The following is a 24,516-nucleotide window of genomic DNA, read 5'->3' on the forward strand; positions in this document are numbered from 1 at the left end:
ATAAAAGTCATGGATGTGTGCTTGTGGTATTCGCCAGAGATCTTTGAGTTATTCTTGTAAAACTTCTTCTTGTGCGAAACGTTATTTTGTGGAATGCGCTTCATGGAGGGCGCCACAGACACGCCATTGGTACGCGTGAATTTGAAACTCAACAGATAATAATAAATTTTCAAGCTTCATAGGCGACATGAATTGTGGTGGGTTGCATGAGTTGGGCAATGCATTTGGAGCAGTAGATGAAGTTTCATTGGAATCAATGAACAGTCGCTAGCTCTTCATCATCACTATTGAGTGAAAAGGGGCAATTGTAGAGTGAAATACACGAAGAGGAAAATATGAGAGTGATGCTGGCTAAGGAGAGAGGGGACAATCTCAAATTACGCAGTGAGCTCTACCTAGGCCGTCGAGAATCTTTACACTCTACCGACAGGGCGACCTTTTATAGACACTCAACGGTAGTGGGGGCCAAGTGGGAGGACGTTTGAAAATCTGGCGAAAACTGGCCGTTGTGGAAAAATAATTTTTTCATTTCATCAATTTATGGCATTTGTTGGAAGTAATTAAAGCTCCAGTAATAAGTCTCATCACTTTGACAAATAGTTTGAAGAATTCATGAGAAATTGTCGAATGAAATTGTCATGAATGTGGAAGTAATTAGATGAGAATTATGGTAGGCAAATGAAGAGACCAAGTGTCGACGAGCGATCAGAAACCGCAAAAATAGTCTCATCTATCATCATAACTCCACCTCCGCATTACTTACTTTCGCCGTTTCTAATCTCAACAAACTGCAATCTATGCCAAATAGATATTCCACCATTGAATCTAAATCTAAATAAAATCCTACCCCACCTCAATTGTTAGTCAAATTTTCCCTCCCACTGGCGAGAAAGAAAAAATGCCGAAAATAACGCGAAGAAAGTCACATGGAATCCACCCCCTCCGACAATGACAGTATGAGTTGGCGTGTTGTTTTTGGAAATACGAAAGTGTGCTTCAACACCAACAATACCACTTATATTGAAGTGACTAAACAGGAGGAATAGAAAGACTTCCTCAACTGTTGAATCATGTGCGCATGAACATAAGTGCACACAGAAGGGCGAAATACTGATGGTGATCCACTGCGCATGCGATCTTGGTCATTTTGATGGTGGTATGGAATGGCCGGCGCGCCAAACGAACGACGACGTTACGCGCACTACGAGTAGGGCGCTGGTCGGCACCGAAAGCCCAGAGGAAGACACGACTCGTTGGCCAACGACGGAAGATCGACGAGCCATAAAATTGAAAAAATTTTACGGTGGATATTAATTTTAGTCTTTTCAAATCCATTGAAATTTAACAGAGTTTTCATTTAATTTCATTTGATTTCATTTCTTCTTACCCCTATGAATTCAAATCTTGAGTTACAATTGTTTTTCATTTGAAAATTCTCATTATATTTTTTGGTAAATTATAGTGCGAGGACTATCGACAGAGGCGGTGTGTACATCCCTTCTGAAAACGGGATTATTATTTGAATATCGAAACGATTAGAGTGAAAATAAAAAGAAAATTATGTCGTCGTCAGCGGTAGCGAAAGCTTCAAAGTACACCTATCGCAGCAGTGGAGGTGGAGGCTCGGCCGATGTCAGCATCGAGTATAGCGCCGACCTGAGCGCACTCACCAGGCTCGAGGTATGTTTAAATTTATATGACGATTTTTCTATTAATTCATCATTTCATGATTTTTCACATTATGAGAATAATTGCCTCAAGACGATGGAGAAGAATTGGGGAAAAAAATTGAATGTGTCAAGTACCACTCGGAAGTACTCTGTGTTACCACTCGAGCCGGAAAGTGCTGATAAAATAGCTGGATAAGAGGGACTGTGTAATATAGAAAAAGTTTTTCACAAGTGAATTTAAAAGAGTGAAGACGCCAAAGTTCAGTGCACCATTGAAAGGATGTTAGTGCCAAATCGTTTTAGGAACTTGAAAAAGTGCAACCTGGCAATGTCTGATATAGAATTGCCGTCTGTAGTTCTCAACTCAAAATAGTATCGATTTTTTTAACCTGTGGATTATGCGAGGAGAGCATTCAAGTGACCCTTTTATTTTCAATTTTTATAAATTAGCCAAAAAGTCTGCCATTCCAAGTTTCAATGTACCTGTTTGAGGCTCATTGTCTTGGATATTTGTATTCTCTATTACGTAAATCGTCTGAGAGCAAAAATTCCTCCAATTTCTCAAATCTAATTTTAATATTCTTCTTTTTTCTCAATATTTCAGGACAAAATTCGTCTTCTTCAGGAAGATTTGGAGTCTGAGAGAGAATTGCGTCAGAGGGTGAGTTGGAGAAATGTCATACTGAACAACTTTACCCATCTAATGAACAATTTAAAGAAAAAAATTGATATAATTCTCTGTTTAAATATAGCACTCAACGTTGAAATTGATCCCCTTGCATTCTTTCGCACCTGAAGAGAATGTTTAGTAATAAAATCTCCAGCACTCTCCGTCAACTATTTTTGGATTATACTTATAACTTTGGAATTTTCAACTTGTGTAAGAGTACAAGAAAAAGGGAGAAAAAGAAGGGGAGGGGAGAGAGAGCGACTAGGTCGAAATGTCCAGCTCGGGCGTCGTATCTATTATTAGTTTGAGATTGAGACTGCATTCCTCAAGTTTACGAAAATTGAAGAAAAAAAAATTTGGAAAAGGAAGACAAATTTTGAAGCTCAAGAAGAAATTGAGACATTTTTTTTTTTTGGAAAGTAGCCATTTGTCATAGTCAACGGGAAAAGAAGAATAATATTAATTGAATGATTGTGTGTGTGGTACTGTCCTTCCGCGATAAACGGCTCGTTTGTAATATGAATAAAGCTCCGGATATAGAAGACGTGCGTTGTACGAATTTAGATCACGCTATTCGGGGTGTTGGAACCAGAGTTAACTTGACGTCAAGCTGACCGACGGCACTGAGTAGCTATCTGTGTGGGTTAGAGACGCCACTAAGGTTGGAAACAATGTTTAAGACAAACAATGAGGCTATCATTCGTTCTAAACCGTGCTAAACCGATCGTTTAGGGAGACGATTAGTCTCACTACTTAGTCGAGGGTCCCTTTCAATGATAAACTATCCCACCAAAATAAAGAGACATAATTGCCGAGAAGAAATGTAAAAAAATGTAGCATTTCCTGCCAAATCTCTTGGCCAAATATTACTTTTTCACTTGAAATGATTTTTTTTTTCAATAAATTATGACATACCTAATGCCTTCTAGATCGAACGGGAACGCGCGGACCTCAGTGTCCAAGTGATTCAGCTGTCTGAACGCCTCGAGGAGGCTGAGGGTGGCGCCGAATCTCAGGTAAATACTGAAAAATAAAAACTATGAGTATTGTCTCCATAGAGAGAAGAAAATTCATTAATCTTTGGAACAAAAATAGTTTGAAATCAACAAGAAGAGAGACACCGAGCTTTTGAAACTTCGTAAACTTCTCGAGGATGTTCACCTCGAGAGCGAAGAAACTGCCCACCATCTTCGCAAGAAACACCAGGAGATTGTTATCGATTTCCAGGATCAGATAGATCAGCTCTCCAAAGCTCGTGCCAGGTCAGTCCCACATCCAAATAAACAGATCATGAAAATCCAGTGATGCATTCCAGATACCACGCACCAGCCAATGAATCATAGCAAGTTGTAACAAAATTAAAACAAGAAAAACAAATTCCTCCTTTTTATGGCTCTTAAATTTTTATTTTTCCTCTGAGGAGATTATGCCTGCGGAACTGGCTAGTATCCAAGCATATACACACTGAGAGTGTGTACCTGAAATACATAAACGAGCCGCTCACCACTGATTTTCTAAACATAGGCCCACCCGGTGATTTTCGTTTAAATGAAACCGGCTCTTCTAGTACTTCTACTTATTGGTGAAAATTGCAAGCCCAAGAATATGAAAAAAAAATAATAATATCAATTTCTTTTTTTTTCGTGGAAAAAATCCATCCTAGTAGTTAGGGACAAAAGAAGGAAAGAGTGCATTGAAAAACCGATCCACCTGTTGTCAAGAGTAGTGGTTGACTGGACCGATAAGTAGGAATTTCATATTCTTCCATCTTCTTCCCCTCTTTTTCCACATTTATTTTTTCTCTCACATCAACAACGTGAAACTCACGTAGACATTAACTCGACTTTGCTTATAACTATTTTTAACTCGTATGCGAGAGTCCGCAAAGCCACCACCCCAATGGTTGGCGCGCCATATTAGTACACGGTAGCCGGCCCCTCGAGTCCCCCCCCACTATAGCAACAAAATTGGATGACACCTTACACTAGTCTGAGATGCGTGGGTGGATGTCTAAATATTTTTCCATTTTTCATTGTACGATGATTTTGGTTGGAAACAAGCGATAGCAATAAATATTGGGGCTTCTTTGGCAGGGTTGATAAGGAAAAAGCCAAGTTCCAGCAGGAGGTTTACGAACTCTTGGCCCAACTTGAAAACTCCAATAAGGAGAAAACACTTGTTATCAAAACGGTAGAGAAGTTGGAGATTCATGTGTCTGAGTTGAATGTCAAGATCGAAGAGCTCAATCGCACTATTGTTGACATCACCAGTCACAAAACACGTCTCTCTCAGGAAAATATTGAACTTGTACGGGAAGTTCAAGATTTGAAGGTACGAAATATATTGTGATAAATATTCAAATAAAATCAATCTCAGTATAGTATAATGACATTTGTTGTATTAATTAGGTAAACATTGAAAGCGTTCACTACACCAAAACTCAGCTTGCCAGTCAACTCGAGGATGCCCGCCGTCGTCTTGAAGACGAGGATCGTCGCCGCTCTCTCATCGAAGCATCTCTTCACAGCGTTGAAACCGAGCTTGAATCCGTTCGCGTTCAATTGGAGGAGGAATCTGAGGCTCGCTTGGATCTCGAACGTCAATTGGTCAAGGCCAATGGCGAAGTCTCCATCTGGAGGTCCAAGTACGAGACTGAGGCCAATGCACGTGCTGAGGAAGTCGAGGAACTTCGACGCAAGTACTCTGCTCGCATTCAAGAACAGGAGGAACAGATTGAGACCCTCCTCGTTAAAATCAATAATCTTGAGAAGCAGAAATCTCGCCTTCAATCCGAAGTCGAAGTTCTCATTATCGATCTTGAGAAGGTACAAAGGCTTCTTCATCATCCATCAATCATTTATTTATATGAATGTATTTTGGGTGAGTTTAGGCAAATGGAACAGCTCGGGAGCTCCAGAAACGCGTTGAACATCTGGAAAAGGTCAATATCGAGCTTAAATCTCGCTTGGAGGAGACTGTTACCCTCTACGAGCAGAGTCAACGCGATCTGCGCAACAAGCAACAAGAACTTATGCGGTGCAATGCCGAACTCGAGAAGACCCGGGACTTGAAGGAACAGCTTGCACGTGAAAACAAAAAACTTGGAGGTTAATACATCGTTTTTACATGAGAAAAACAATGAATTTAATCAATTCTAATAAGTAATTTTGCATTATTCCCAACAGACGATTTGACTGACGCCAAGAATCAACTGTCCGACATGAACCGTAGGCTCCACGAGCTGGAACTCGAACTCCGTCGTTTGGAGAACGAACGCGAAGAGTTGGCTGCAGCCTACAAAGAAGCCGAGGCTGTAGGGACTTTAATCAATTTCACAATCAAATGTATACACCTGAGAAATTTATAATTTCTAAGGGGAAAAAAATTGCCTATTTCAGGGTCGCAAGGTCGAGGAACAGCGCGCTCAACGGCTCTCCGCCGAACTGAGCAACTTCCGTCACGAGGCCGAGCGTCGTCTTGCAGAAAAGGATGAGGAGATCGAGGCCATCCGGTAAGCATTCCTTTATTTTTCACCCGATAAGAATATCTTTTATTCCCATTTTACCATCATGAACAGTTTAAACATTTTGATTGTATGAGTGACGTTCAATTCAAATCAATGACACAAGCCGCTTTATTTTTATCCACATATATTGTGGTCCAACTCACATAAGACATGCTTCAATGATGAAATATATTTAACTACCACCGTTATCGTTATGAAAATTGGAATAAGAAGAAGGAAAAAATTGCATTATTCATGGAAAGAGGGAAAGTTTGCAAACGAGAAGAGAAGGAATCTAATCTCTGAAGAGCCAAGTGAAAATGGAACTCGTATAGTCAGACCGTAAGCGTCATGCGTCGATCACTCTTCACTACTCATCATTATTGGAAATCGATCGTCTGTCAGCATCGGCAATCTTCGAGAGTGATCGAGTGCATAATTTAGTACACTCGAACACTAAGAATATAAGTACTACAATGGAGAATGGAAGAATATCTTTTATTCCCATTTTACCATCATGAACAGTTTAAACAGTTTGATTGTATGAGTGACGCTCAATTCAAATCAATGACACAAGCCGCTTTATTTTTATCCACATATATTGTGGTCCAACTCACACAAGATATACTCCAATGATGAAATATATTTAAATACCACCGTTATTGTTATGAAAATTGGAATAAGAAGAAAGAAAAAATTGCATTATTCATGGAAAGAGGGAAAGTTTGCAAACGAGAAGAGAAGGAATCTAATCTCTGAAGAGCCAAGTGAAAATGGAACTCGTATAGTCAGACCGTAAACGTCATGCGTCGATCACTCTTCACTACTCATCATCATTGGAAATCGATCGTCTGTCAGCATCGGCAATCTTCGAGAGTGATCGAGTGCATAATTTAGTACACTCGAACACTAAGAATACAAGTACTACAATGGGTATCGATCCACATATTACCAGTGCTGATTGGCCGTCCTCGTTTTACAATCGTTTCAACCCCAATAAAAAAAACGTACAAATGATGCAGACGTTCAGTCGATCCTTCATTCATTCTGCCCGTCATCAGTGCCGAGTGTCTTCAATATTTCGGTCTCAATCGTCAAAGTTCCCCACATCAGTGATTTTTTACTTGACAATAATTAGAAATAATTTTTTTTCGTTTTTTTTTATACCTTTTCATATTTATTAAAAATGTCGGGAGATGTGCCACCCACTCAGATGCCTCTTGAATCCAAATGGAAACATGTTCCAACGACAGTTTATGAACAAAACTATGGATTTGGCATAAATTATTATCAACCAATGATCGATTATATCGATCAAAAGGAGAAGAAAATTGTGAAGAATCCTCAGTTACCGGAATTACCCTGGTCAGATGGACGATTTCTTTGGGAAAAGAAAAGAATTCTACCATACAGTAGTGAGGAACTAAGGAGGTATGCCTTTGGAGCTGAAGAACAAGCGAAGGAACATTTATCGCACTTTAAGGTAGGTTTTTCATGAATCATCAATTGGAACGATTTATTGACTGCACTTATAAATAATTAGCCCAAATGATCTCATGAATTTCAATCACTGATGCGGAAAATCAAAGTTAGAACGCAAAGAGGGAAAAATGAACGATGATTGGCGCGGGCAACTTGGCGACTAGCTGACCTTTTGTGCATCTAATTCGGTAGCTGAGTGTGGCTTCGAGGAGCCAGGCGCACTCGAATGCCCGTTTTCTTGTCGAGTACTGCAGTCCCAAGTCGCGTCTTGGATTTGTCGAATTTTCACTTTTCTAAAATCGATAAATAATAATTTTTTACACTATTTCTAAAGCATTGAATTGAATAAGTGAGAGTTGTGCAAAGAAGAATTGCAAAAATAATAATAGTATTGGCAAGTGAATTATTCCATCTTCGTCAGTAGAATAAATTCCTTTCCTATATTACGTTTGCCTTTAAAGATAGCAAAACGCTCGGACTTTAGCCTGAAGAAGGCAGTGGAAGCTACACACGTATCAAGAGACATTGACTCAGGAGTAGAAGCAGCTGTTAAAATACGAGAACAGACCATTCCCCTGGACGCAACAATGGCTGATCTCAGTGTTCAAGCAGTTAGAAATTTCCAAAGGATAAAACATGTGCAGGAGGCACTGGATCATGCAAAAAGCCTCAAAGGCAAGTCTGCTAAAGCCATTGAATATGAATTGAAGGCGGAGAGTATGAAGAATCTTTCCAATACAACCGAAATTTCGGATATCAGAAAATACCAAAGACAGACCATGCAGGCACTGTGGGATGAACGGGACCATATAAGAATGATGGAGGACAGATCTAGACTGCTCCAGGAAGAAGATGCCAAACTTACTCAACCTCTTGACGAGCTTCAGCATGATCTTAAGGCACTTGAGATCAAGTCGAGCACCTATTTCATTGATAAGAGGTAGTTTCATTACTATATTTTTCCATCAAGTGAAATTTGAACTATCATGATGGTAAAATTGTGACCAAACACCGCCTATCCTTCATTGACATTGATCTTTAAATAGTCGTTTTATTCATTAATCGTTTTGTTATTTTGACACCACTAGTAAGCAAACGAGCATCGAGATTGAGCAGCTCAACGCTCGCGTCGTTGAAGCCGAAACGAAACTCAAGACCGAGGTCCAGCGGATCAAAAAGAAGCTCCAGATTCAAATCACTGAATTGGAACTTTCCCTTGATGTTGCCAATAAAAACAACCTCGATCTGCAAAAGACCATCAAAAAGCAGTCGCTCACTTTGACCGTAAAGTCGCTTGAATTTTTATCATGTCTTTAATTGATTGACTTTTCTCATTTCCAATGAATATGTTCCATATTTAGGAACTTCAAGCTCACTACGACGAAGTTCAGCGTCAATTGCAGGTAACACTCGACCAATTGGGTATCAGCCAACGCCGTCTCCAATCTTTGACTGCCGAAATCGAAGAAGTCCGTGGCAACTACGAATCTGTGAGTAAAAGATTCTCCTTTCTTTTATCATTGTCTTTGTCAATAATAATTTTTAAACATGATGCTCGTCTTGTTGTTGTTGTTGTTCATCATCAGGCACTTCGGGCAAAGAGATGTGTCGAGCAGCAGTACGAAGAGTCGGTCAGTCGCATCAATGAACTGACAACGATCAATGTAAATCTTGCGTCGTCCAAGTCAAAGGTTGAGCAGGAACTTGCAGCTGTCGCTGGTGACTATGAGGAAGTTACCAAGGAGTTGAGAGTGAGTGACGAGAGATATCAGCGTGTCCAGACCGAGCTCAAGCACACCGTTGAGATCCTCCACGAGGAGCAGGAGCGTATTGTCAAGATCGAATCGATCAAAAAGTCACTTGAGATTGAAGTTAAGAACTTGTCTGTTCGTCTTGAGGAGGTTGAGGCCAATGCCATTGTCGGTGGAAAGCGTATCATCAGCAAACTTGAGGCTAGGGTAAGTAATAGATAGTAATATCTATTACTCTGTTATTGAATTAATATCAATATCTTGTCAACTCTTATTAGATTCGTGATTTGGAACTCGAACTTGATGAGGAGAAACGCAGACACGCGGAAACCGTCAAGATTCTCCGCAAGAAGGAGCGCAACATCAAGGAAGTGATGATCCAAGTTGAGGAGGATTCGAAATCAATCGCCCTCCTCCAAGAGACCCTCGATAAAGCATGTCAAAAAGTCAACATCTACAAGAGACAGGTACAGGAGCAAGAGGGTATGTCTCAGCAAAGTGTGACGAGAGTACGCAGATTCCAAAGAGAACTCGAAGCAGCTGAGGATCGCGCTGACACTGCTGAGAGCAATTTGTCTTTGATCCGTGCTAAACACCGCAGCTTTGTCACAACATCAACCGTCCCAGGATCCCAGGTATACCTTGTCCAGGAGACGAGGACTCAAGAAACACTTTAAAAACATTTATTGCCAAAATGTTCCTTGTAAAGTGCCTCATTATCATTTTATCATCATTTTTTCGTTTTTTTCTCTCTTTCTTTCTTTCTTTCTTTCTTTCTTTCATTTTGACCGAAAAATATAATGTCAACTTTTCTCCTCGTTACTTTTCTTATTTATTTTGTATCTAAGAGTAACGAGAGTACAAATGCAATAAGAGGCGCGATGTTGTCGATCATTAAATGAAAGGATGACAAAATAAATATCAAGAGGCAATTAAATGATGAATAATCATTTCGACTAATCACTCATTTTTCTGTTACATCGGACGAAAAAAATCGTTTGATTAAAAATTTTTTTTTTCATACTGAGAGGCAGTAGCGCGCATCAAACGATCCCCTCTGCGAATTTGTAAAAAACAAAATGAAACAAAAAAACTATTCTATTTTTATAAAAAATGAGAAAGTTACAGCGACATTTACCAAGACCGAATAATCCCAATTTGCGAAGACGCATAATAATAGATATTCTGTTGACAAATCCCAGGAGAAAATGAAAAAAAAAACACTCATCGTCTCACTCGAACATCGCCAATCCCTACCAAAAATTTACCATTTTAATCAAATTAAATTTTAATGAATATTATTATCGCATGTCTATTACACGTACAATAATATTGTATTTAATGAATAATTCTGTTACTACAAAATATAGTTAGGTACTATTGCCCAAAGTGAAATATTCAATTGAGTACATAAGAGCACTCACTGTACGAAAACACTTAACCTGTGTCATTTAATTTAATAATAAACTGAAAACGCGTACGTACGAAAAATATATACGTATATAATATTTTTCATCTGACCTTCGCTACAAATTTCCTTCCAAAAAAAAAAAAAACATTCAATCAATTAACCATCATAATAAATGAGGATTGATTGGTATGAAATAATGTCAATTTCCAAAGTAAATTTCTTTATTCGAGCATATGGCGTTTATTAGTAGGGTCCGCATGGGCTCACATATTGGACTAACTCATGAGCTCATCTTATCAACTAATTTGTTTGTTTGTTTTTTTTTTAATTAAATTTCATTTCCTGATGTTTGATAATATACATAATGTGAAAAAATGAACTTCAAGCAATTTCATACAATTTGTCGAGCTCGAAAAAGAAATCAACCGCTAGTTACGTCTCCAATTAACGTTATCTTTTCCATCACGTTCTTCATCATGTTGAAGTCATTTACAGGATCAATTATAGTATCAGACTATGATAGTAGATTAGTGAATGTATTTGTTTCGCATCGGGCATGATCAGTGTCAGTCACAGGTATGTATTCACTCATGAAACTATTCCTAAATATTTCCTTTGAATCTTTTATAATGTTAAATATTGATCCTGTGATTAAATTGATTTTTCTAATGAACGATAATAAACTTGGACAAAACTAATCAACTTTATGTTTCTGTCTCTTTTGAACTTTAAAAAATTGAATAACCGTTCCATTTGATGGAAATGATAAAATATACATGAAAGGTAATTTAATCACAGAATTAGAACATAATTATTGCAAAGGGACTATTGAATACTGCATTCACAAAGAGCATTGGAAATTACGGTAACTGCAGGATTATTCGTCGCCTGTTCACCCAAATACCCGACCCTGACTAATACTCACTTCAATTGCGCAACAGGGTCGATTTATTCTCATGATTAATTCATTTTCATTTAATTTTAATCTCTCATCAAAAATTGTACCATTTTTTTATTCCAATATTTCATTATTAGTTTTTTTTTCTTCAGTGCAACATGGTTAAAATATGATATATATGCGCAATCTAAGGCTCACTATGGCTTTGTGGGTGATTTCATAAATCTCTCTCAAGTTTATTTCATTCATTATCCATTTGCCAAACCATTCTTGTCAGCGGCGATCCTCCATAACGCAATAATTTGGGCAAGGAGAGAAAAAAAAGAGCGATAGTGTTATTCATAGCTTTCATCATTCTTTGTTTTTTTTCTTTTTGTCTCGAAAACTTTACAATAAAATGATAAGAAAAACAATACCACCCTTCACACATTTGTTCTGTGCTGTCTCCCCTTCTTTTTCTCGTATATTCTTCATATGAAAATTACAAGTGCTCATTTAGTTGAATTTGCGATAAATTCGAGAGTATCATTTACACCATTATTTACAGGGTATTATACACGAGGAGAGTTTCAGCTAATATATTAATAGTAGTCTTTAAATGATATTGACTGGTAAATCATTTGAGGTGGATAGTTAGTCAGATTGGTAATAAACATTTTTTTCCCTATTACTGGAATTGTAAAAAATTCCATTACCAATATTATAACTCAATAACAATCGTTGAGCTTCGAGAGAATTTCTACGGAATGTATACTTCTCTATCTCGATCTCAAATTGTCGGAGGAAGAAGGATTTCAAATAACTACGGAAGAGTTGCCACTGCAGTGCTTTCATTTTTTTAACCGGTGAGACGATTCGAAACAAGTTTTCATCATTCAATAAAGTCAATATTCCTAATAACAAATATAAACAGACATGAAAAGAAAAAAATTGTATAATAGGTTGAAATTGAAAAATGGAGGAATTTTTGTTCTTCCCCAAATTGTCAATGTACCTTGAAAAAACTGTCTTTCCAAAAATTCTCTCCAATAAGTTTCGAATCGTCACAACGGAAGAGCAAGAGTATAATATACAACACATAAAAATATAATATATTTATATATATCTATAAAAAATAATAATAATAATAAAAATAAAACAAAGAATTCTTACTCTGACGCGCACTACAAAAACCGCTTATAAAGGCATTATTTTGAATAATAATAAATCATTCACGAACATGTTGATTGATAATTTATCCGTGTTTTTAGCTACTAAACCCGAATGCGAAGCGACTTAATAAAACAACTAGACGCAGAATAATCGCCTTATCGGTACTTGCAATTAATTCATTATTTTTATATACTATTATAATAATCATCAATTATATTATTCTTATATTAGTATCAATCGTTGACACATGCAACGGTATACATTTTGTACAGTTGGGTCATTGTAACGGAGCAAGGTATTGTTTTTTTTTGTTCTTTGCTTTTTTTCTTGCACATTCACAAGTTAAGAAACTACAATTGATAATTGGCAGTTTGGCTGTTCGTCAGATATAGAGTTAGACTGTTCGATCATTCTAGGCCCAGCTGGCTTACGACCATTGATACTTATTATTTAATCCATTAATATTAATTTCTGGAGATTGCAGAGCAGGAAGCTCGAAAGAAACTACCTATTCTCATTTTCAACTTTTTCAATGAACAAAAATGGGTAGAGAATATCTTGGACTGATATATTTTGCATTAAAAGTCTTTTATCACTTTTATTCACTGTCTGGATTGATTCATTTATTGGCACAAATGTTGTACTAGTGGTATAACTGTAGGAGGTTCGTGTGTTACTTGGTTTTCATACCAGAATTATTCGAGTGAAAATTAATGATCTTCAATTACGTATATAAAATTAACCTACGTGTAATGGGAATGTATGGGGTGGAGCGAACAAACGTTTATTGCTTTATTGATTATTGGTAGCGTAGTGAAAAAATTGTCACTGTTCATTGGGTTACCCATATACTTTTTTTTTCAAGGGTCACAAAAATGAATGACTCGTACTAAACACTATATCGTTTGTTGTCTCAATGAAAAATTAGACAATTGCGAGTTAATTGTCTGATTTATTCGATAAGAAAAGAAAAAGTTTATCTACTATGAATATTATCTTCAGTCTTTGAGTGAATTGCAATCCATGAAGTACATCCCATGGATTGTAAAAAGAGATATATTTGCATTTCATTCTATCCTTCTTCTTCTTCTTCTTCTTTTTCTTCTTTAAATAAAAACCTAAGTCAGCTGGGCCTGTATCAGGTGTGAGTATACAATTAATAACGGAAAAATAAACGATTCTCCTCGTTCAATGAAAAATATAAAAATACGATCTTCAGCTGTTTGAAAATTATCAAAGAAAAGTTTCTTCAATCTTCCAGTTATGATCAGTCTCGTTTTGTTGACGGTCAAATAGCTGCTATCATTTACTATTACCATTTTCAATCGCACCATTCATCCACATTTTCACACTGAGAAAGCTAATTGATTACCTTCACCATTATAATCACACCATTATAAATAAAACTCCGAAAATAGTATTTTATCAATTTTTCTTTTCAACCAAGCTTTCATGTCCAATTTTTACTCATTTCTCTGCAGTCTGACGTAACATAGCGCCCTTCAACGTCAGCCTTCTCGTGATTCAAAGGAATTATTAATCATCCTTTTTTCAATCATCGCGAATATTTATGACAATCTGATTGTTGTGGTTGTTTTGTTTTCAATCCACTGTGGGTTAAAAAAATTCATTCATTTCAATTCATTTGGTAATTACCAGGCATCCCTTCTCAATTTAAAACTGATATTTGAGCAAACACATTCGACTTTACCTACTCTAAGGGGAAAAAAGCTATCATCAGCAACTCTTTGTTTCTTAGTCTGACTAGGAAATTGGATAGAGTGTGGCAAAGATTTGATACAATAACGAATAGAGCTGCTTTCGATCCTCAATATGAAAAAAAAAATCTTTTATTTCTCTCGTTTCAATATCAAACGGTGATTGTGTAAAAAGACAATGAGTTTCTTGATACCAAGTGAAAATTCCTTTACACATCAACAAACTCAATGTATAATGTACGAAAATAATTTTTAGGTGATAAAAAATTAGATTAAAAAAAATCAAGTATAGTAAATATAGTAAATTTTCATTGTAAAATAATGAATTGAAAAAACAGGAAACTCAACCCACCACTTTTGCATTTGTAATCAATCACATACATTCGCACAATTTCATCATTCGAAACAATAATCTCAACATCGAGATGATTTAATCGATGACACCGGAAGATTAAGGAAAGATTGTCATTAGACAATCATGGATTCTTTCTCGTGTATTAATTATTACGTTAGTTTGTATGTTTCATTTGAGGTCTGCCATAGACCCATAGTTGGCGAGTGATTTTTTAATCCTGAGAGCTGTGAGTCTTGCTGCTGCATTGTGATACCAACATTCCTTCATAACTTTGGACATAACTTGAAGTGCCTAAGGGAAATCAGGGATAATTATATTAATTGTAGTGAAAGGATATTATTATTTAGTTAGCTTCTGAGAGAGGGAGAGAGAAGATTAACCTCAATAGACTGCCATCTATTTGGTATCGATGGCCTCTGTCGATCTGTACAGACGACTTTTCGCATTTCCTCGATCGTGGGATCCGAAGGCACAAGATCGTAAAACGGAAGCTGATAATCATCGTGAATACCACCAACGTTACATCGCCTTGCAATTTCCCACAGAATTAAGCCTAGTGCATATACGTCTGCTCTTTTGAATGAATCAAAGTGATTCATGTTAATTGCTTCCTCCAAAACCTGGAGACAAAAATTGTTCAATTGATGATAAATTTAATGAATAAGTAATGATTATTATTACCTCAGGAGCCATGTATCGTTTAGTGCCAACTCTGTTATTCAGCTGTATATCAACAGTATCTGTAATAACATCATGTCTCACAGCAAGACCTAAATCACCAATGGCACAAGTGCCATTAGTCTTAACGAGAATATTTTTAGATTTGAGATCCCTATGCGCGATCGCTGGTTTGCCCTGAGTACCAACGATCTCCATGTGAAGATGAGCAAGACCAGTTGCCATAGAGAGGGCCATTCTCATCATTCCATTAACATCAACTGTTGTACGATTTAAAAAATCAAACAACGATCCTTTCTCGTGGTAATCTGTGATAAGCCACAACTGCGTCCACGTGCCGTTATCTGTATAACAAAGTTAAAAATATACAAGTTATTTTTCGTTTGTCTCTTCATTGTCGACGATACATCTTTTAATAACGATACATTATTATGAGAAAATATTGTACCTTTATTGTCGGCAGCAATAAATCCAAGGATATTGTCATGCCTCAGCATAACAGTCTGATAAATTTCAGCCTCTCTGAACCACGATCTTTCCTCCCTCGAGCTGAATATTTTAACAGCAACATTTTCCCCACGCCAGCGACCACGCCAGACCTCGCCGAAACGACCCTTACCGATCGTCTCAACGAGTTGTATCTGACGTGCTATACTTCGCTGCACCAGGAGTGGTAGCCCTACTTCAAAGTTGAAACAAACATTTTATTTTGCTATTTTATCCATGTGGCATTCAAATGTAATGAAGTAATTACCTGAACCACTACCACTCGTTGTCATCTCCAGCATATCCCTGATTGTGACTCCACCTAAAATCGGCCTGTCTGGTGCTTCCATCGAGTCATCAGGAAAATGCCTGGCAGGTCTTCGACGGCTCATGTGTACGTGATACACGGCCATCACAATTATACATACAGCGCAGATCGGCAGAGCTATCGATAGAGCCATTCTCCATGTTACCCATGTTGTAACACCTCCAGCCGCTGTTACTTTTCATAGACAATGGCAGTTAATTTTTGAAAAATTGTTCAATATGTGCTCGCCCAAAAATTATGATATTTCATATGAATCAATGGCAAGAGAAATAGCAATTACACTATTGAAATTCAAGTTGAATGTATGAAGAAGAATACTTCCATAGAATAAAAAATAAACTCTATCCATTGGAAATTTTCTTAGCTTTCCAATAATTCATTCTCTATAAAATCTCATATTGCGACTATTTGATATCTATTCTCTGGATATTTTCGTTGATTAAAATGAAATATCTCCAAAGTCTATGTTTACGATTTCCCTTTGAATTTGAAAAAAGCGCACAAGTACATGCAGAAAGCGGTGTATAGAATGAAAACGATAAACACAGTGCAAAGCAGAAGAAGAAAATCAAGTTGAAAACGAGGTTTCAGGATTGAGGGATGTAATGGTTCACTTATCATTTATTTTTTTCCGCTGTCTCTGAAATCATTACGATTCTCCTTTCATCTTCCCTGCTTCACAATTCGCTTCGTAATTCAAACAAGTATGAATTTCCCTTATTTTTTTATAACACCAACAACGACGATACTGTTAATTGGTTGAAATCCAGTGGGACTATATAACACAAGTGCTAAAGTCCTTCCAAAACGTGACTGGGTTTTGAATTTGAGCGGGTTGGGTGGTTAGTCGCATAAGTGGTATGGAAATTCGATAACGCGTTGGCAAAGTGGGACTGTGGCCACCTGCCAATAAGATTGATTGACTTTGACTAAGATTTTCGTCCAGTTATTACCAACTCATTTAATTAATATACTTTTTTTTTCAATCATGCATTTCTCATTTTGTCCTATTTCTCTGGTTGTTCAGGTGCATATTTGATGAATTCACATATTTCCCAGACGATCTTTGGATAAGCATACAAATGAACTTGTTGAGAAGCGTACCTCAAGAGGATGAATGCGGCGACATTGGGAATGACATGAAGTCGAACGATTTTTAATTGATTACATGAGCTCTAGAACAAAACCCATTGCGAGAGAGAGAGAGATATATATATATATATATTCTTCTCAATATGTTTTTTGCAACATTTCCCTTGATGAAAAAAAATGAATCCAACCTTTCTATTTGAATACCAAATGAAACACAAATCATGAGAATCCCACAGATGATCAACGTCCCACCACAAAGTAATCAAATGGAATATATATTCGCAAGTGCCTCGCTGACAATTGATGTTATTTGAAAATTCTAATTATGATGATTCTGCTAGACGGGCAATGAACCATAAATTGGCCATTTTCTCAATACACTTTTTTTTCTTCTGATTTGATACAGCGACATTGTCGAGGCAGTGATAATTTCAAGATTGAGCTCGTTCACTTTAGCTAGAATTGAGTAATTTCCGGCGCGTGCAGGCCGTAATCGTTTGTAAGTTGTTGATTGATGCTGTTGCTGGTGCTGCTGCTGCACGAGCTAAGTATCAACTCGTAAAAACAAATTAACGATGCTTGTCGCTGTTAATTTGTATTTTCTGCAACGTTCCCATTTATGACATAACATGAAGAACTTTTCTTCATTCAAACAAGCAAAACATGCAGTTGAAGAAAATTAGCAATTTTTACAGATAATTTCCTCTTTTATTAAATTTGATTTTCCTTTTAATTTCTTTGTCAGCTTGGCCCCACATGTGGATAATAATAAAATTGACAGGAATGAATTGGCTCAGACTATTTTAGATGAGAAAAAAAAGCCCAGACGAGTGACAAAAGCCACATCATCGATATATTTATTGATTCGAGTATGACTTTATGTTGATGAAGTAAAAATAATAATAATAATAATAATAATAATGATAGTAATATCTCTGTTTAATTCGGAGGCGATGATTTGTACCTCTTTCGAATCTGTGCAGACCGCGAGAGGAATCACCAGTTATTTGAGACGGAAAGGAAAGCTCGAGATCACGGTTGCAGTAATCGACGTCATCGCAGCAGGCAACGACAAATTCAATTCCACCAGGACTATGAAGTGTCCCATTTGAATCACACCAAACGGCGTACCCAGATACGGGGAAGAACTGGGGCTTATTATAACACCTGAGAACATTTTCATCATATTTGTTGTCTTCTCCACTTCATTCCCATAATTACATGCTTCAACATCTAATCTTTCGCAAAATATTTTTCCTCAATTTTCTTTTTTCTTGGTTAAAACTATTTGTCATTATAGAGATCAGGTTATGGATTAAATGCCACTACTGAAAATAAATAAAAATTAGTGCCACTGAAGCATAAGTCCTGTAGAATAATACAGTCATTGTTGTTTATCATGCCAAGATCTTTTTTTAGAAGAGTACCTACACCTTAATGTCCACCTCAAAGGCTTTTTGTAATGTTTAACATGTTAAAGTGTATGGAAATTTTTATCCAGATAGACATATGATTTGTCCATCATTTCTATTTCTATTTCCCAATGCGCTATTTTATGTAGTCAGTTGAAACACTTTTTTACAACTGATGGAATTCTGAAGAGAAAAAAAAATCTTTGTGCACGCATCAGTTGAAGTGACAAGCTGTTTTGAGATTTTTTGTTTTTCAATTTGTCTCCCGAGATTTGCAACGTGAGATGTACAGCAAATAATATAAATATAATAATCGCATCAGCAGAGGGAGGAAAGGATAAACTATGTGCTATGTACAAAGGCGCCACAGGGAGCTAAAAAATGTGAGGTTTCTCAATGGCTATCGCGAGTGTCGGAAATTATAATTTTTCAGCATTTTTTTGAGATGTGTGGTTGGGTAAATAATAGTGCAAGAAAATCAGAGACAAGTGAGTGAAAAAAAATTAATAGAGAGAAAAGAAAATACCAACAGGTGCTATCGAAAGAACTAATCAATTCTAAGAATTAATAGTTTATATTTTTGTTCCTATGGTTGTTGAATTAATTGTTCATTTAGATTTTTTGTTTTTTAAAGATCCCAGGGCTTTGTGGACTGTACCTTCTGTGGTTCTTGGATGGAGCTGGGGTCTTAGATCACGATTACAAAAATCCTCTTTGTGGCAGCAATCGATGACAAATGATGTGTTTATCAAATTGCTCGTCATGCAGAAGATGAGTGGTTCTGGCTGCGACGACGACAGCTGTTTGTGCACGCACCTTCAAGCCCATATTCATTTCTTTTTATATATTAGGGGGAATTATGGGGAATTCCCTCTTCATTACTCTCTTTCATCATCAGACGTTCCAGTATATTATGAATTTTATCGATCTTAATAGTCTGGGACTAGCAATAGGTAGTGAGTGAGATAACTGAAAAATCTTCGTAACCCTTTTTTTCTCTCTTGAGTAATCTAGCTATTCCGGGTTTTCATAAATAAACAAAAATTAAAGTGAGGAGAAAATTGTATTGTTAGAAGGAAAATGCCATTGTTAAATGCAAAAAAAATCACAAAAATATGAATCAAGTTTCAATAAAAATCACAAAAGTAAAATCAGAAAATCAAAACTTAATTCGAAAATGATAGAATTCATGAAATGAGTGCTGTTAATTCGTACGAATGAAAAATGGCAAATATTCGATTTATTATTTAACTTACGTGGGATAATTAATAATTGTTAGTCGATTGATTTTGTACTGGTGTAAAATAAAGGAACTCGTTATTGATCGATAAAAAAAGTCAAAAGTCACACAAAAAAATGGGCTAATCCGGCAAAAAGAAACCCGTTTGTACCTTTGGGTAATTCGGTTGTATTGGGAGACAGTAAAACCGGATATGATTTGAAGTTGCAGTAGTCTATTGTGCAGCAGAACCCGGATTGATTGAAGTCCTGTTTACAGGCAAGTGGATCGCCCGGTGGGAACCACTTTGATCGGTCGAGACACCTTTTTATAATATATACTTTGTTACAATGGTAGAAATATTTAAAACTCAATTAATCAAAGTGAAAATACTCCCATTTCAATAAACAAAATGATGATAATAATCATTTCAGCGGTCTATATGAATCAACGATTCTGGCGACCGAATAACCCGAATATAATCCGTCTGGCGGAGTTAATGATTCAAGAATTTTCAAGGAGAGTGCGGCGCTAACTCTCCACCACTAGTAATGACGAGGTCGATCCAATTCCCCCGTCGTTGGCGACAAATTTATTCAAAGCCCAAAAAACCACTAATCCCGACACGAGTGCGATCCGATAGTGGCGTCGGGCCAATTTTCACTAAATTATTTTTCAACATTTTATTAGCGACTGGTATGGAGGCATACTTCGGTGGTCTATCAATTTAATTAATCAATTTCCTCATAAAGGAGTTGATTAATTAACGTCAATTTCGTTATTTCATCATCCATTTTGAGTTGTATTACCATCGCCGTTGCCACAGTGATGAAGAAAGAACCCACATGGCCCACATGTCCAACAAATATTAATTCCTAGTAGGAAAGTATAAGGATGAAAAGAGGATGTCAAAAAGATAAATGTCCCTGACGACAATAACAGAAATTGCAAGTTTCAATTTTTTTTTGGCAAAGTTAACGCCGCAATCGATAGTGACGTACTACATACGTAGAGCTAGCCTCATATTTTCCCCTCTCCCACACTCCCACTACTGATTTTTTTGGCCCACCCCTTTGTCCCTTTCCATTTCGTTGGCAAAAACCGGTCGATCCCACGCGCCCGCTTCCTGGCAATTATTTTTTTTCCTCCCTCCTTTGGCCCGCTCATTTGAAAGAGCATTTCAATTAGACCCTAGGCCTATTCCCCGGATAATCCTCAACGAGATACGCAATGCCATGTTTTTCTCCCCAATTATTTGAAGAATGAAAGCCCCAAGTTGTTTTATTCTCTCTTTTCCCCGATATTTTTATCCATCAATTTTTACACTCAATTTCTCCTATTCATTGAATGAATTCATTCTTCTAAATATCCCGATGCTTCAATTCATAATTAGTAAAATTATTATCCTGCATTACCTGTATGCATGAGTGATCTCTCCGCGATCGAGGGTCGTACTGGCGAAACAGTAGCCATCCGTTTCGCATGTGTGATTCGTATCCGCACAAATGTCGCAGTGGCATTTCAGTCCTGAAAACATATGAAAAATTTCATGATTGACCCCCGATGCTCATATGTATGTAGGATATGTATTACACCAAATCCTGTCTTTTATCATTTCATTTTTCAAATGCCGATAATAGAACATTCAATTTCCATAAAATCTAGGGAGCCAAGCAAAAAAAAATGTCACAAATCTGTTTAAATTGAGACAGAAAAATCATAAAAAAAGGGGCGGGAAAATTCTTGCACCATCGTGTGTGGTGTCAGTACACTCTTTTTATCTCCTTGGTATGTTTCAAGATATATCCATTTTGTCAGCAAAGGGGTAATGCAATACATCCTCCTCATTTTGCTCTACACACGCAAAATAAGAGATAGAGTATTATGTGACAGACTACTTCACATTATGGTTTTATCAATTTTTCTTTTTCTTGTTTTTGGGAGAAAAAAATTGATAAATTCAATGGAGTAGGTGGAAGAAGGTGTTGGTGGTGTAAAAATGACAGGTCATGGACTTGCGGTGGCCTTCGCCTCGCGTTAGTATCTCATCCTGCTCCTTCGCTTTCAAGATGAAAAACGTGTCCAGTGTCCACTTGATTCAATCAAGTACTTCCACTCAGGATGATCATTCATCGATGAATAATCCGTGTAAAAATACAATTTTCCGAGTAACAATGAGAAATTTTGTTTTGCATTATTAACCATGTTTCAAGGTTTCAGATTTCAATTGAATGGTAAGAGGTGTGAGATGCTCCATATTTTCAGTCATTTGTATGCATAACTAATCTACATATGTTGGCAAAAAATGCATTCAAATCATCATAAAAACGTGTGTCAACAAAAAAAATGTTCAAGAAATACGGCATGAGCGCAATAATAAATTTCCTTTTTAAGTTCATTTGCGTAAAGAAGAAAAAAATCATCGGATGGTGATTAAGTCAATTTATCATATTCAACGGTGTGCTAGGTTGATTAAATGAAAAAACAAAATGCATCTGTTTTGTTACTCTTATCACTGGCACTCGAGATACGTGTGTAGTAATAGCGCCTGGGTATTCGGTGCCAGTTCGGATTCGTAAAATTCTATATGATTATCATTCCATTATTTGAAGTACTTTGTTACGCAATTTACAAATGATAACCCTTACGTAGTGTAATCGCCTACCGATGAATAGTCTTTAACAATGATAAATTCATAAATACATAAATGTATTTATACCACTTATTTTACTATACCACTTATCTTTTACTTGTTTTTGCCAATGAGTGGACGGGAAAAAATGGATACCTCTGGATTTTCTCCAAGGATCATTATAATCAATTTATTTTCCTAGAGTATTGCGGAAGGATGACAAACAGCTCATTTTTTCCCGAAAACATGTCATAATTTCCACCCAAGATGATATTTTTTCAGCTCTTATTTGCTTGCGGCTAGCATGCATATAAATTCAGAAAGAGGAGAGAGAAAAAAAAACAAGACACATTCATTCTTTATGTAAACATTGCTAGTGAAACTAGGCGCTATGCTGATTGAGTTGAGCGATAATAAATTTTGCTGACCATCATCTCAACTCTGGGGAATTGAAGCATGAAGACTTGTGATAAATACATCGTATTGATCTGCTTCGGATAAGTGATTTTTTTTTAATCTTCATTATTATATCCGTATTTTTCCTCACTACAGATAGAAGAAAACACGTGGCTCTGAGTTACTCTATTGAAACTGTATTCTTTCCTCGGTAGTATAAATAGATTCTTGATCAATAAAAAATAATGTGAAGTGAAGAAAGTTGCAGAGAATTAAAAAAATTTATTAGCTAAGTGCCTCCTCCAAGTGAGAAATATCTCTGGCAATTCAGCGAACCTTTCATCCATCAATTTCTTGCATACCTCTCCTAATTCTCGGAAGAATTCCTCTCAAACAAAAGGAGATAAATAACAACAAATACTCACCATCAACAATCGACGAGGAATGAGTGAAGAGAAGCACCACGAGGGCATAGACGCTCATCATGCTCGGGACGAGATTTCTCCTCATCTTCCTCGTTTTCTTGGAGCCGAGCAAATTGATAAATTTCTCCAAAAAGTTGTCAAGATCAGCAAGTGCGTCATGGACAGGCACGCAATATCATCATTGTTGTAGCTTTTTTTTTCTTTTTTTGTCGTTCCAGTTAGTCACACAAATAATATAATCTCATCTTCATTCAACTTATGTGAGCGCCTCAAAAGCTCAACGAAAACAAAACATGACGATATTTGATGCGTAAAAACACATGAATAATAGGTTTTTAAAATTAATGAAAAATAACTCAGCACTTGTCACTGATAACTGAAGAACATTGTTTCACATCTCGAGGTTTCTTGGCCTTCGGTCGACGACCGATAGCCCCCAATGCTTGACAACAGTTCACCTAACCCTTCACTTCAACTTATTCAAGCCCTGAATCACCAGGAGAATTGTTTACTTCTTTAATCCTATGAAATTATTTTGTGTCAAGTATTTAATCACAAATAATTGATGAATAACAACAACACTTTTCTGTCTCTGTCAATTCGCTCAACTGTTGGCTCCACGGCCATTTTCTATAGTTGATAGGTGCAGCCTAGAGACAAAATAAGAGTCACGGAATTTGATGGATTCACGTCAAATTAGTTTCACCATTTATTTCCGGAGTAGCATTGATGTATGCCATTTCCTTTTGGTTTTCAATATTTATATTAGGTCACTGTCACTTTAAACGTGTTTGTTGTTATTGTTTGAGAGGAATGACTCCCGACCTGGGACTTGATCATCGATGTGAGTGAGAGAGCAGAGCACACGGTTATACCTGCTGCTCCGACTGCCGATTGGCAATGATCGTCAGAGCCGCCATGACACACGGTATCAGGTGCCCCCTCGCCCTCATCAGGCCGCTCAGAACCCAGTTGGCCATGAAGTGGCACCCTTTGCTAGAGGGAAGGAAGTGTTGTAGAAAATATTCTTCGTTCCTGCTCGTTGTTCCAACTTGGAATACTCGAATAAAATGGCGCTGACAGCGTTTCTTCACTCTGTTTTATCGACATTTTCTGTTTTTTTGTTTTTCATTGAAAATTTTCATTGTTGCTCATTTTATTTTGAATGACTTTCTCTTTCTTGCAATAATGTCAATGTGAAACAAACACACACTGCAATTGAGAGGTTAATTATTT

At 36.9% G+C, this 24,516-nt stretch overlaps 3 protein-coding genes across 6 annotated transcripts; 2 read left to right on the plus strand and 1 right to left on the minus strand.

Moving 5' to 3' along the window:
• Window positions 1–1,168: 1,168 nt before the first annotated feature.
• LOC107044676 (paramyosin, long form) lies at window positions 1,169–10,571 on the plus strand. Its single transcript, XM_015266640.2, has 14 exons — window positions 1,169–1,303; window positions 1,463–1,680; window positions 2,275–2,331; window positions 3,270–3,356; window positions 3,436–3,602; window positions 4,434–4,671; window positions 4,749–5,165; window positions 5,231–5,447; window positions 5,526–5,653; window positions 5,739–5,851; window positions 8,416–8,611; window positions 8,689–8,817; window positions 8,914–9,285; window positions 9,357–10,571. The coding sequence occupies exons 2-14, from the start codon at window positions 1,561–1,563 to the stop codon at window positions 9,753–9,755; spliced, it is 2,640 nt and encodes an 879-aa protein (XP_015122126.1). The 5' UTR covers window positions 1,169–1,303; window positions 1,463–1,560; the 3' UTR covers window positions 9,756–10,571.
• LOC114841556 (paramyosin, short form-like) lies at window positions 6,941–8,271 on the plus strand. The gene is made up of 2 exons (XM_029126578.1): window positions 6,941–7,328; window positions 7,789–8,271. The coding sequence occupies exons 1-2, from the start codon at window positions 7,032–7,034 to the stop codon at window positions 8,269–8,271; spliced, it is 780 nt and encodes a 259-aa protein (XP_028982411.1). The 5' UTR covers window positions 6,941–7,031.
• A 1,149-nt stretch (window positions 10,572–11,720) lies between the features above and the next one.
• On the minus strand, window positions 11,721–24,192 carry LOC107044685 (TGF-beta receptor type-1). Of its 4 annotated transcripts, none has more exons than XM_015266662.1 (8): window positions 23,281–24,192; window positions 21,243–21,354; window positions 19,267–19,424; window positions 16,045–16,272; window positions 15,739–15,972; window positions 15,294–15,634; window positions 14,993–15,232; window positions 11,721–14,903 (listed from the first exon to the last, which is right to left on the minus strand). In XM_015266662.1, the coding sequence occupies exons 1-8, from the start codon at window positions 23,363–23,365 to the stop codon at window positions 14,781–14,783; spliced, it is 1,521 nt and encodes a 506-aa protein (XP_015122148.1). In that variant the 5' UTR covers window positions 23,366–24,192; the 3' UTR covers window positions 11,721–14,780. The 4 variants fall into 4 exon arrangements, with proteins under 4 accessions (XP_015122148.1, XP_015122139.1, XP_015122166.1 ...); XM_015266653.1 differs by having other exon boundaries at window positions 16,045–16,278; XM_015266680.1 differs by lacking the exon at window positions 19,267–19,424 and adding an exon at window positions 20,000–20,151.
• Window positions 24,193–24,516: the final 324 nt, after the last annotated feature.

The sequence above is a fragment of the Diachasma alloeum genome, unplaced genomic scaffold, assembly GCF_001412515.2.
Source record: "Diachasma alloeum isolate Michigan unplaced genomic scaffold, Dall2.0 Dall_scaffold_00180, whole genome shotgun sequence".
NCBI lineage: Eukaryota > Metazoa > Arthropoda > Insecta > Hymenoptera > Braconidae > Diachasma > Diachasma alloeum.

Excerpts from the sequence above, each read along its gene's own strand:
- LOC107044676 (XM_015266640.2), top strand. The coding sequence starts at position 1,561 with ATGTCGTCGTCAGCGGTAGCGAAAGCTTCAAAGTACACCTATCGCAGC. Across the intron at positions 5,166-5,230 it reads TCATTATCGATCTTGAGAAG|GCAAATGGAACAGCTCGGGA; the intron begins GTACAAAGGCTT and ends GGGTGAGTTTAG. Across the intron at positions 8,612-8,688 it reads AGCAGTCGCTCACTTTGACC|GAACTTCAAGCTCACTACGA; the intron begins GTAAAGTCGCTT and ends TTCCATATTTAG.
- LOC114841556 (XM_029126578.1), top strand. The coding sequence starts at position 7,032 with ATGTCGGGAGATGTGCCACCCACTCAGATGCCTCTTGAATCCAAATGG. Across the intron at positions 7,329-7,788 it reads AACATTTATCGCACTTTAAG|ATAGCAAAACGCTCGGACTT; the intron begins GTAGGTTTTTCA and ends TTGCCTTTAAAG.
- LOC107044685 (XM_015266653.1), bottom strand. The coding sequence starts at position 23,365 with ATGAGGAGAAATCTCGTCCCGAGCATGATGAGCGTCTATGCCCTCGTG. Across the intron at positions 15,973-16,044 it reads AACGAGTGGTAGTGGTTCAG|TAGGGCTACCACTCCTGGTG; the intron begins GTAATTACTTCA and ends TCAACTTTGAAG. Across the intron at positions 15,635-15,738 it reads TATTGCTGCCGACAATAAAG|ATAACGGCACGTGGACGCAG; the intron begins GTACAATATTTT and ends TTTGTTATACAG.